The sequence below is a fragment of the Cuculus canorus genome, chromosome 2 (genome assembly GCF_017976375.1).
Source record: "Cuculus canorus isolate bCucCan1 chromosome 2, bCucCan1.pri, whole genome shotgun sequence".
Taxonomy (NCBI): domain Eukaryota; kingdom Metazoa; phylum Chordata; class Aves; order Cuculiformes; family Cuculidae; genus Cuculus; species Cuculus canorus.
In genome coordinates this window covers 99,390,351-99,403,948 of record NC_071402.1, presented here as the reverse complement: position 1 = coordinate 99,403,948, position 13,598 = coordinate 99,390,351, and the positions used below count along the sequence as shown (strand labels likewise).

At 35.5% G+C, this 13,598-nt stretch overlaps 1 protein-coding gene across 4 annotated transcripts in view; it reads right to left on the bottom strand.

Annotated features, from left to right (window-relative positions):
- The window catches only part of ATP9B (ATPase phospholipid transporting 9B (putative)), a 163,819-nt gene that overhangs the window by 14,198 nt on the left and 136,023 nt on the right, over positions 1-13,598 (bottom strand). For all 4 annotated transcript variants that reach the window (XM_054057837.1, XM_054057836.1, XM_054057839.1 and 1 more), the window contains exons 16-24: positions 8,716-8,877; positions 6,549-6,641; positions 5,314-5,397; positions 4,591-4,761; positions 3,973-4,071; positions 1,668-1,757; positions 1,130-1,274; positions 751-815; positions 128-283 (exon numbers count right to left, since the gene is read on the bottom strand). In XM_054057837.1, the coding sequence (XP_053913812.1) occupies positions 128-283; positions 751-815; positions 1,130-1,274; positions 1,668-1,757; positions 3,973-4,071; positions 4,591-4,761; positions 5,314-5,397; positions 6,549-6,641; positions 8,716-8,877 (1,065 nt within the window). The remainder of the gene's footprint in view (positions 1-127; positions 284-750; positions 816-1,129; positions 1,275-1,667; positions 1,758-3,972; positions 4,072-4,590; positions 4,762-5,313; positions 5,398-6,548; positions 6,642-8,715; positions 8,878-13,598) is intronic.

Sequence of the window (13,598 nt, the reverse complement as noted above, 5' to 3'; positions counted from 1 at the left end):
TAATATCATTCTACATAGAAATATTACAATAAAGAAAAAAACAGCAATACTGGTTGATTAAGATTTTGTGACATTTCAAAAAGACAGACATAGTGGTTTTAACTATTCAGAAAATAGTTTTAAATACCTGCATAGTTGAAATAATAAGGCCTCGGTGCATGACAAACTGACCAAGTGCTGCTGATCTTTTGTAACTGTTTCGACCATGTACCATCAGCAGCCTACCTATGTGTTTAAACTGTGTGATTGAGAAGTCAGCTGCTAGGGAAGCTTGTTTCCCTTCCTAGGACAAAACAAAAACATTGCAAATATGAAATCCAGTGTAAAAGATGCATTTTAAATTTCAAAATTCTAAGTGACAATTTTGAAAGTCAAGTTTGCTCCTGCTTAAGAAATCAACCCTGCAACAGGACACAGAAGACAATTTTTGGTGTGTATTCTAAGATGTAGTGGCTGTAACAAATAAACTTAATTGTCTATCCTGCTTCTTTCAGTTAAGTGATACACAGAAATAACTACAGTGTTTTCTGCTTTTCATACCTTATTTCTTTCTTTTTTCTTTTTTTTACACTTAAAGAGATAAAGCAGAGGGCAAAGAAGCAAAGTTCAAAGACTAAGCATTTTTATCACCTTTACAACATGCTTCGATAAGAAATGAACAATTTGCTACTGTTTAAGAATAAAGCTTCTACACTCATGTTACTAAACTACCATGTGGCACATATTTGACAATGAAACTATTAACATTACCTTGCCTTCAATTCCAATTCCACAGTCTGCTGCTTGGATCATGCTGACATCATTTCCTCCATCACCTGGAAAATATCACTGCAATATTCAGCTCTTAAGGGGTTTTACTCTCCTGGCCTCACAATACCACAGAAACCTCCTATATCCACCTTTAAATTCTTACAATTAATCTATGGATTATAATTAATTACTTCAGCAATCAAGACTATCCAGAATAAAGAAGATAACCATACCTTTCTCATAGAATGGCATTTTCTGCTACAGCTACGTAATACCTGGCTCTCTGGTTCTGTTTCAATTATTTCTCAATGGTGCCATCTACTGCTTAAATTTGTTACAGATTTTAGCTATTGCAAATGAAGATCGTGACAAGAGTTACCTATTGCACATGTGCGTTTTCCAGTGTGGTGCTGTAACAGTTTCACAATATGAGCTTTCTGGGTGGGAGAACATCGGCAGCACACTACAGCAGGACACTGACAAGCCAACTCTACAAATTCATGCTCGTAATACTTCAGACAAACCTAAGGAAAACAAACCACACAATTTACTTACAGTTTAATACTACTACATGTAACCTAACACAAAAGCACAATATAAAAGAATACTTCTATGGAGTTTTGCTTGCACAACATCCACCTGGGAGAAAAAAAGCCACGTCCTCCTGACTTTAAAACAGACATTCTCTTTCATTTAAAGAGCCAACGCACTTCGGGGTTACCATACAGGAGACCAGAGAATCAACAACATCCACCCATCTAGAACTTATATCCTCTAATTAGCACTCAGTAAAAAACAAAAGAACAACTTAAAGTATGGCCAAATACTTGAAAAAAGTTTAAGAGCATGAAGACATACTTTATTTTTTGAACATAAGCATATAGATAAAATTAATTTGACAGAAACCAAGTTCTTACCTCAAGTGAGTCCCCAGATATCACCAAGGCACAGTCATGCTTCCTCCTAAAGGCATTCAGTTCTAAGTGAGCCTCTCCTCGAGTGGTAACCTTCAATAAAAAATACTCACTTAGAAGATTTCCTAGGCAGAGCTAGAGAAAAAATAGACAAAAAACCCGAGCAAACCCCAAACCTTTTACTTATTATCCAGTAAAATATGTTCTTAGAATAATGCAAATCATTCACATTAATAGTTCCTTCAGTTTGAGTAAGGCAGACAGATTTCAAAAGGCACATAAAAATGCTCATTAACACTAATCCTTTAGGATCTTGCACGAGTATGCAAGCAGGATCAAGCAGCATAATACAAAAGAATTACACCATAGATTTTTTTAATGTACATAATTATTTTTTCAGAAAGGCCCAGCTGTGAAATGCAAGTAACAATCAAAGTTTACCAGATAGATTTGGGAAAGTTTTGAGCTAGGACACAGAACATGAAAGATTTAAATTATAACCCAGCTTTTGAGGAGACTGGCAGTCATGTTTGTTTTCTTTTTTTTTTTCCAATAAAAGATCAATGTATTTTAGAGCTACCATGCAACACAAAGTTCCAAGCACAGAACAAAACACAAACTCTGATGAAACATCTAAGCTTGGCTCTGTCGGAACTTTAAGTAACTTCTAAAATATATGAGTCTTAGGTCTGAACATAAAGTTTTGTCTTTCACCCACCACTACTGAAAATAAGATGCAGGCCAAAGGCCTTCCTCCCTCCAGATACTACGCATAAAATTTGAGTTACTCTGAAAAGCACCCGCAAACAGAAAAACGCATGCATGTGCCCCAATTCATAATTTTTTTCCTCCTTTCCCACAAATAAACAAGTAAAGAGAGAGGTCCTTGTCTGCCAGCTGTTAGGAACCCCAGATTACACTAGTTCACTATAACCTTTCTACATTACAGAGTTTAAGAGATGTCAGTATTTGGTGCATACTGTTGAGCAGTAATTGCCCACTCTGTTCTACCTTTCACCTAACAAAGGTATTTTTTTTACTTTGTAAATACTTCTGGAACACTGTATCAATTAATTTCATTATAAAATGAAGCAGCTGAAACTTCTAACAGCACTGAAATCAAAATGCATCTTTTGGCGAACTCATAATAGTAAATACATCTTTATTTACTAATTTATAACAAAAATAGAAGCGTCAGTGTTCTTGGTCATTTCTTACTTTAATCCAGCAGTTAGTTCTTTGCAATAAATACAGCCACAGAAATAATTCTGTATAAATCCATTTTCTAATTTAAAACTTTGTGCACTCTAAGTTAACAGAGTTTTAGGCTGATTTCTTATTACCAGTAGAGGTAATGAAAATAAAAATCTGACTCAACTAAATAGATTTTATTCAGAAGACTTAATTTGTGGTGTTGCAACATGGAAAGGTCACCAAAAATTGATCTGAAGTTTTATCGGAAGCATTAATAATTTAATTGCAAATAGTAGTCTGCAGGGCCTAATTTGCCATTCTGATGGTTCGGAAGAAGCTACATTTACATGTAAATTATATTCATATAATTATTTCTGTAGGTGCAAGTGGTTAATTTAGCACAAACACAGACATATTATGTCTGATCACATAGCATCAATCAAGGTCTAGAAAACCTATTTTTGTTTGGCTTCAGTAACAGTTGATGCTATGGAAATATAACCAAAATGTACAGAAAAAAAAGATACTTGGTTTACTTTTCTAATAATTATCATAAATATATTTGCATTTTATTATTAGGCTAAGTCAAGATATTAAAAAAAATGAAATTTTCTGATACTGATTTGAACTACTTCTACACAGAGGATGTTGGCATCACAGTTAATATCAGGATTAATTATGCTTGAGTTTAAAGAGTTGATCAATAAAAATGCTAGGACAAACAAGAAGCACATTCAGATAGCCTAAATTCCTGGATGCTCTTTCCTGCTGGCTCGGCACCTCACAGAGACTCCTCTCCATCATTATTCAGAGGTAATTTACTATGTCATTGCATAAACGAACAACGTAAAATGCACGTGGAATCTGGGTCATGTGAACACGGCTACAAACATTTTTGTAGCATATCAACACCAGCTTATTTAAATAGGAGCAATCCTTTGTAATCCTGCATCTTTGAATAATAACCTAAGTGCTACTCTCTGGGCCCTTATTATGACAGTCGTCACAATAACCTAACAATTTTCAACAAGCTGCCAACTACTACTCAAATAAAGCAACGTCATTATCAGCTGTCCTTTGACGAACCAACAAAAAAGCTTGGAACTATACTTACAGGTCTGAAAATGTGAATATCTTGAGTTCTAGACACTAAGTGAGAACTTTTTGCGATGCAAGTTGCTGTCTCCAGTTTATCTCCTGTTAACATCCATATCTGCAAAATAATGTAGAAATTTAATCCACTGGACATTAATGTTTCTGTTCTCCAAATCTAAACAACATCTCTCTCCAACCTTTTTCTGGTACCTTTTGGGATTAGATTACTAGAGAAAATATACTGATATGTGCATTTTTAACTAAAATTAATGAGCTTCTCCTGAGTGCCAAGCCTGAAAACATTGTTACCATATAAATCTTTAGCCAAATTCATCTACGGCCAGCTAAGACAGTTTACTGTAGACAGTCAGATCATAAATGATCGGGAGTCATAACACATTTATCCATTGGTAGTCTTCCTGCAAAAGTAAGCTTAAGTCTAATGAGACCAGTGGTGGACAAGGGAACTTCACACACAATGTCTTGTTTGTTTGTGCTAGTTCATGCCCAGAATGTGCTTAGGACTTGGCATATTTCTTACTTTCAATGAACCTGAATATAGACAAATAGAACCTCTGTCTTGTTAAAAAGAGTTAATAAATGACAACCTGTTGCGCCAGAAGTATGTGTTTAATACCTTTATTCCAGCATTTCTTAGCATCTCTAGTGTTGGCCTAACATCTGCTTGCAGTTGATCTTCTACTCCTGTGAGACACAGCAATTCCATTTCTCGCTCCAGACTCTCTACAACAGCAGCAACCTTCAGGTTTCTATCATGTATGCTTAGCTTTGCTTGGTTATATCGACTCTGCACAAACACAAAACCATTTATAGAGTTTGCTATGACTCATAAAGCATACATTCAGTCTACCCATCAGTTATAATACAGATTCATTAGGATAAATGCTTGTCTTGAAAGATCTTCAATGATGAATAAGATTAAAAGAGTGAATATTACTTTACACCCAATGTTACACATTTTTTTCTGATAAATCACTGCAAGAGAAAGACTTATGAAGAACTATAAAAATTAGGCATCACAGCATCTAAGCAGGAGCTGCCCTTATCTTTGAGATCAAGTAGACATTCTAGGTCATGCTGAAGCTACAGAATTAACATTTTGCTAGCTTCTGGGAAAACAGTGTCAAGTCACATAATAAAGCAAAACAGTATCCCATGTGTGACTGCAGAACAGTCAATTACAAATCACAAAATCTCTAACAGATTGTGTGCCATAGCTCAACTATCAATATTTTATATATGAATCCTCTTTTTTGACACCTTAATAGAACAAAAAAGAGGAATGTTTCACTTGAAGTAACTAAATATGGTGAAGCACAAGACCACTGTCCCTTCGTACCTCAAAATCTTGATACTGTTCTTCAGTCAGTGATTTTTTGGCAACAACCAGCGTACGCAGTCCTTCTCGTGCCATATTACCACACTAAATGGTCCAAACCACAGAATAGTTATTCAAATATTGAACTGTTTGTACATGTTTTATACTATATTCTAACAGGGTATACTCATACCATAACTTTTAGACTCCTAGATAATTTTGAAGAAACCATAAACAGAATAAAGAGCAATTATACTTCCAGTGCCCCAAATGAAGTGGCATGCTATTGGCAAGCCAATTAGATTTCCTTATCTAGCTTAAAGAAAATATCTTTTAGGTTGAAGCTTTAAAATGAATTAAAACTATTTTTGAGGCATGTAACATTTTCTTTTTCCACTGAACATATCTCTAATCAGAAAAATATCTAGACATCAAAATAGCCATGGAATAGTGTGTCTTAATGAAAAACAAGGCTGTCTGTCCAATGCAAAACACTTATTGATTTGACCTCATAAAGCTAAATAAATTAAACAAGTATTTTACAATTAATTGTGCATCATTATCGCCAAAAGTAATTTTTATGACATTTTGCTAGGTCTTGAGGGAGTTTAATTTATTCATGTCCCCAAATAAATCAAACTGCCCTGCAGCAGATATTGATTCATATTGCCAATACCATTATGAACATACATGGTGTAATCATTGTATTAACATATTGTCTGTATGTAGGGTCAAAATAAGATGACTGCTGGTACCTACTAGAGCCAGACAGTGAAAATATATTAATCAGTTTTGAAATCCAGTCACTTGCTATTTTATATTAAGTTTAATAAATGTGGCAAAAAGCCTATTTCGATTGGACTGCAACCCTTACTAAACTTTGTGATTCATAATCATACCTCACTGCAGAATTTGATAAAACAAGGGCATTTCAGGATAAATAGCAGAATACTTCTCAGAAGTAATTAGGTTTTCTGTGAAAGGTCAGTCAATGAAAAACAAATTTCCTTATTCTAAGTAGGAATGTTTTCTGCTATGACTACCAGCTTTGCATCCCCCGTGGGTTATTCAAGAATTGGAAATAATTCTAATCCCTTAAAAACCATTCAGGATATGTGTAACTGAACTTCAAAACCCATTACTGCATTGGCTTAGGTTCTCCTTTAAACTTATTGCAGTAACACTCGATATTTTGATTCTAAATTTTTGGCTTTTACAAATTTTTTATTTTTACAAATTTTGATTTTGTTTCTTACCTCTTCTTCCAGCCAATCATTATACTGTACTATAGTGGACATTGCAACATCTGCACCCTTCATGTAAAATGTAATTTCTCCTGAAGATTCATCCTAAAATTTTACAAAAGAAGAGAGGGAAAAGCAAAATATGTCTTTATACAGTCAAAATTACCTAGCAATTACCTAGTTGTCTTTTGAACTAGTTAATGTATTATCACTTATAAAGGGTAAGTATCTTCCCAAAAGGTCACTAAGTTTTATTACTTGACGTTACTACTTTCAATGACATCTCTGATTCCATTGAGATGCACATTCCCTACTATTTTCTCATATAAGAGGATCAGTTCTAACTGAAGTCAATGAGAGGAACAGATTCTCAGCATCTCTAAGCTGCCTGCTTAAATTTGAGAACATCACTTGTATAGCCTAACTACTATTTTGTTTCTTTGTTGGCATACACCATCTAACCCACAATAGAAAGTTTGCTCTGTACCTTTGAAAGACTGAAGTAATTAAAAGTTTAGAAATAACCTAGTGTAAATGCTTGTTACAGATGTTTTAATGATGACAGATTCATTGCATATTCAGAAAATTCAGACACAATACCAAGTACCAAAGGTCTGACAAAAACACCCCGAGACTACTCCTATAGCTCAGGAACCAAGAGTGGGAGGGAGAGACAAAGAGATGGTTATTGAACATATTCTAATCTGTCACAGCGAGACAAGGCTCAACTCCATCATCTCACTCAGTACAAGTGGATGTGTGCTAAAATACAGATGTTTTCTTATCTCTGTTCAGAAAATGTCAGTGGGCAAGGGAGAACAGTGAGTTAAAATCAAATTTCTGGTGAAACTGAAGAAGTGATAGAAACTTTTCAATTGTTGACTGAGGCTTATGATGAAGAGATCCCAAAGATCAAGTTGATACTCAAAGGAACCCTTTTTTTAATCAGTAGAAGATGGGAAAACAAAAACAATGGAGATCCACAACAGCTTTTCAGAAAATGATCTGCAGAATTGCTTCGAGCATTGGCAGTGTCATATGCAGCTGTGTGCCAGCTCAGAAGGGAAGGGAAATATTTTGAAAGTGATCAGAGCTGATTCTCTTAATTTGTTAAATAGAGTTACAGGAGTTACAGACAGAGACTTTTTTTTTTTGTGTGTCAAACCTCATATAGTCCAAACTCAGGAGTTTCTGATGCATGGTCTGTTGCAGAAGGAATGGATTAGTCTGATCTGCAAGCTTCTCAGAGTATCTTTGAACATGTCACTACTAAACAGACTCTCAGTGCCAACCTCAACTAATGAAATACAAGCGTGCCAAGGTCTCTCCAGATATGAGCACGCACATATTCTGCCTTAAGTATCCTTGCCTAAGGCTGACTGCATGAGAGGTTTGTCATCATGGGCAAATAAAGAATGGGATGAGTTTGATACGTGTTTAACTGAGACTTGGCACTGATGTAACCATCTAACAGTGCTGTCTGAAGCTGTTCTGCTACAGTATTTGATTTTAGGTTGGGGAAAGGTAGAAGTATGTAGTGTGGATGGCTTAACAGTCTCAGAGATTTAAAACTTCCTTCCTTCCTTTTAGCATGGTGTTGTGGTTCCCTTTCATCTGAGCTTTTAATGATGATTACCGTGCTCCCAACTGGGCATCTAGGAGACAACTAAGCACACATTTCGTAAACCTTTGACCCTGTGGGTTGTGATATATATGTACACCAGTTCAGATACCGATACTGCGTCTGGAAAAGCAGCAGTACTACCAGTATAGAAATATGCCAATTACTATTGTGAGAAATTTCAGCCATTAATTTATCTGTTGAAGAAGCAACATATTTTGTATGAAAATAACAAATGGAAAATGAAAAACAAAGGCTTAAAGGCAATTTGCAGCCTCAGCAGCTAAGCCTGAAGTAGTGAGATTAACATGTTCCCACCTACGAGAAGAGTTTGCCCTTTATAAAGCTCTCTGCAAGATCAGGTTAGCCTGGTTTTTCTACAATTGCTTGCCTAGTGTTTCATGTGTACCCATGTCAAAGGTATACCTTCCATGTGAAAATCTTGTGAAATTAATTCCCTGAAGGATCAAGTTTCTGTTAAATTTTATAAAAATAAACATTCAGTAAAAACATTTTTTAAGAAATAGAAAACAACACCCAGAACACTCCCAAAATTACCCTAACTATGATCCCCATGCGCTTGCTCTCAGAAGTGAAGGGAAAGATCTGTAGGATATAGTATGTCAGAATGTGGCCACCAGGGGTCTTCAGCTGCACTGAGGTCAAGTCCCTGTTAACCAGGGTGAGGCCAACACTCTCCGTCCACTGCACCAGAGCTACCTAAAGAAAGAAAAAAGGAAGAAAGAAGCATGCTTAAGTGTGAAAAATCTATTATACTGTTATATAAATTAGGCTAAAGCCAAACAACTGTTGCCAGGGTAAAAGTCTAAAGTCTTCCAAGAATCTAGGAAAAAAAAAATGTGCCCAGCAGTAAGACTGACTATGAAATCTTAATACATCAAGCGAGTATTTTCCTTCAGAAAGCTTACAAAAATTCTTCTGAAGAATATAAAAATGGGTATCATTCCTGCAAATGAGATATTTAGAATATATTGTTCAGAAATAGTTCTAATCAAAAAAGCCAACCCAGATATACATTCAATGATACCTAAATAACATACAGCAGAAATTCTGCAAAACCAGAATACCATTTCTGTACCAAGACACCATTATATAAGTAAAAGATTTTGGGAGTATTTCTGTGCAAAACATTTGGTAAGATCTACAGTTCATGCAAACTGAGACACTATGACATGTAAAAAACAGACAAGCAAAGCACCTTATTTTTAGCTTACTTTCTTCACTTGCATTTTATTACTTTATTTCAACAATAATATAACTGACTTCTTACCCTATCAAGTGAGATAGAAACCAAGCTTACACTACTGCAACCCACAAACACCCTTGAGAAAGTCCCTTTGACAAGAAATGCTGCATCATACCACAATTATTATTAGCTACCTCTACATGGCATTTAAATGTATGCATTAGAGTAGCTTTTATTTATTTATCTATGTATTTATCTATTTAGTTAGCTAGTTAGTTAGTTTGCTGCTTTACAGTGAGTGACATCCAGTTTCTACTTTCTCCTATGTTATGCTTTAAATAATGCAACAGATATTTTTCCTATCAACACCACTATCTGGTTTATTCCTTCAAAAAATAAATACAAAAATGCTTCACTGTTCCAGTTTATATGCAAGCTATATTCCATATCTGAACGAGCAGTTCTGATTAAAAAAAATTAATTTCTCCTCAATTCTATTTTTATTGTTCCAAACACTAATCACTATTGGAAATCAGATTTTTAAATGACTAGAAAGGTAATTATAATGAAGTTAACAAGTTATTATGGAACTTGCCTCTCCTATTTATCTCAGGTAAGATAAAAAAATAAAAATCAAGCAGTCTGACAAAAGGCATGCAGGCAGTAAAATGCCTATATAAGCTCAACAGGATGACTAATGCTAACTAAGAATTTCAACCAAAGCACGTAAATCACTGTAGCTTCCATGAAAATTTAAAATTGGGGGGAAAAAATTGCAAGAACCCCTAAGAAACCCTAGTAGTGACATCTGTGTAGCATTTGCAAATGAAAATACAGCAAGATGCAGTTACAGAAGAGAAAAAAACATGCTTTGAAAAGCATCATTTTAAAAAACTTGAAAATTGCAGGAAGTCTTTTTTGGAGATTTTTCTTCTTCAATAAAAGTACCATAAAAGCTGTAAATGATCCAATACTCCCAAGGTTAATTTTCAATTTTCACAGTGAAAGGTTACTATTACATTCTGACCTGTAAATTGCATCTTTCTACTAATACCCTATCATCTCATTTGTGTCCCTTTGCAGCTAGGACTTGTTTTCTATATTTGGTGACTCACATCTGTTTATTATTTCGTTTATGCTTGGCTTCACCTACCATTTGCAGTAGCATTTTGCAGCACAGTCATTTTGGAATCTTATACCTGGCCTACACACAACTATCTTTTTCCTTTTTCTTTTAAACTCATCAGCACAAATATCATAGCAGAAATAGTTAATAAGGCTCATGTGTCAAACAGGTGCCTAAAAAACAAGTGAACAAACTCAGGAGCAAGACATTAAGTCTGACTCTTATCATTCAGAATGAACTGGAGCATCTATACCTCAACAGCACCACAACCAACATAACCAAACCTAACCATTAAGTATCTGAGGCTTTTAAAATACCCATTTTTCAAAAATGTATTTCACAAATGGCATGAAAATCTGATTTATAAATCTCAACAAATAAATATATACTGGCTATAGAGCTCAGAAGTCTCCCTTCTTGAAGTTTCCCCTCCTTCCCCCCATCCATTCTCTTCTTTTCACTACGTTACTGAAACTTTACATTAAAATAGCTTTGCAATCTAGGGTACATACATCAAGAATCTCTAGAATATCCAGGTAAAGACAGCACCTGTGGCTTCTACAGAGCTTGATAGATTAGATGGAGTCAGGTAAAGGAATCAAAGGCTGGACAAACACAAAGGCCTTCACTTGTGGTGCTACCATTTTACTTTTAAAAAAAAAAAAGAATCCATTCTAATTATAATATTTATTTGTGAATAAGCATTAATTTCCTAACACAAACAGATGAAGTATGTCAATCACCCTGAATTCAGGTTACAGACTTATTTGAAAATTTTGTTGATCTTCTTTGATTTATCACCAAGCTTCCCTTCTATGGAAAGTGGCTGCCTGGGAGACAGAAGCAGGCTGGTAGATACAGGGTCTTCCCCACTACTGAGACACAGGCATGCATTCGAGCTTACTAACTTCATAGTGTTCCCAGAACAGCTAATGTAGATGGAGTCAAAGACAGCTTTGGTAGCTTCTGATTTGCTAGTTGTCTTCCTCCTCAATAGCAAACCAAAGGGTAAAGACAAGCTAGCTACTATCACTTAACAAGGTCAAAATAGCAAACTTCCAAATTACAAATGAAGGTAGGAAATACTTGCATTATGAAACAGAAATGCAATAGATCTGACAAAAGCTACTGAGAAACACCTCTTATTTAGTGTTTCTTACCCAACATCTTTCAGATGTTTCTATTTACCATACCACCACTGCTGAGCTCCATTTGCCTCTGCCAGCAGTGTCTCTCCACTAGAGGCCACCAAGCTCTCAGAGCTTCCATAGGTCACAGCTGCAAATACCAAACCCTTTAATTACTGCAGTACAGATTTCCACTCAAAGCCAAATTCAAAGACTTCAAGCAGTAATTGTGCTACCCACAACATAACCTACAGCAGTACAGCTCAAGAGGTGGAAACAGCTTCCCCAAGCAGGGTAGTGTGTCTACCTCAGTTGCCTGCGGAATGTGTGTGTCTTGAGAGGGTCACAAAGAAGGGAAACTTCAGAAGTGCTGTTGTTAGACCATTGCAGCCCTGCATACTATTTCCATGTTTTAGAGACAATATCATCCCACTTGTTTAGAATTGTTCATCTATAGAAATAAGTCAAAACAAGCAGCTTATAAATATCTTAGGCAGATTCTAGAAAGCTCCATAAAGTACACAGGGTTGTTAAATGACAGTGATGCAGTTGCCTATTTTATCAGTCAGAAAACTGAAGCCAAGAAAATGAATAGTTCAGTACTTCATAAACCCAGTATCACAGAAAAAAAATCCAAGCCATTATTCCTGTTGTGGATTCAGAACTGCATATTTAATTACAACATTATAGTGATTTTAGCCTAGAATAAATACTGAGCAACATTTTTTAAAAAAAAATTAGAAAACAGGTAAACTGGTTGGCCACAAAAACCTTTGTGTGTTTAATTTTATCAGAAGCCAATTACAGTCTAAATTATATTTTTAAGTACAGTGCCAACTTTATTTTATTTTTTTTTAGGAAAAAAATCTCTTCTACAGTAATTTCTATTAGCCTATGACTCCCATTTAAGAACTCCAATTAAAATAATTACGTGGCAGAAAACACTACAAAGACCTAACACGAGCCAAAACAAAGGCCAACGTGTAAGATGAAGCAGATTGTTCATAGAAAGCATTTAAAGGAACAGCCGTATCTTTATTAACTTTCAACTCCAAGGATTAAAGAGTTAAGTACCTCTGTGCCCTATCAAATAACGAGTTTGTTTCTCTCTGAAATGGTGTTAGATATCTTCTACAGGACTGTCCTTGCACAGCCCAACTCAAAGCCCATCTTTGAATTCTCTTGACATTTCCCTGTAAGGATGAATAACTTCTACAAGAAAGGATACTCCCTTTTAGATCAACATCTTCCTTAGCTTCCTCAGAGCAACAGGAAATACCACTCATCACCCAGCTGTGGGTGATACCTTTAAAAAATGTCTTTAGCTGTCTAAAAAATTACCAGTTTGGGGAATTGTAACAATGTTCCTTTGCTCTGTTGAAAATATAACAACCTCTAGTTACTTGTCATCTTGGGAACACAATGGCATGAAGTCCCAATTAAAAATTGTTATGGTCACTTCGAAAAAATTAAGCTTGCCTTGTCTTTGGGCACATCAGGTTATAAATCCACAAAGTGAGGATTTGAAGCACCCTGCTGAATCCTCAAGATCTTCAGCTACCGGATCAATCCTAAAAAGCTGTTTCTGCTTGGCAGAAGGCCAAAAAATGCGCTAAGGCTGTTCTTGCTTGCTTGAGATACCACATCAGTCAGGACTGGAACACAGAAACCACTATACTACTACTGCTCCCTTTGAGTTCTAGTCTCTTTGGAACATAGCTTGTCTTAAGAGCCTAACCCACTAATTTTGGATTTTTTTTTAATAGCAGAACATTTTGACAGAGAAAGCAGAAGTGAGTAAATAAAAACCAGAAACAGATGCAACCCCATTCTTAGCTTGGATAAACTGAAACAGAGATTAGATACTTACTTGACTCAAACGCAACCTTTTATGAACCAAGAAAGAACAGCAATTTCTATGAAACGATATTCAAAAAACTATTTAGACTGAAACTGTCAAGTCCCTGAGTGCACCTTCCTT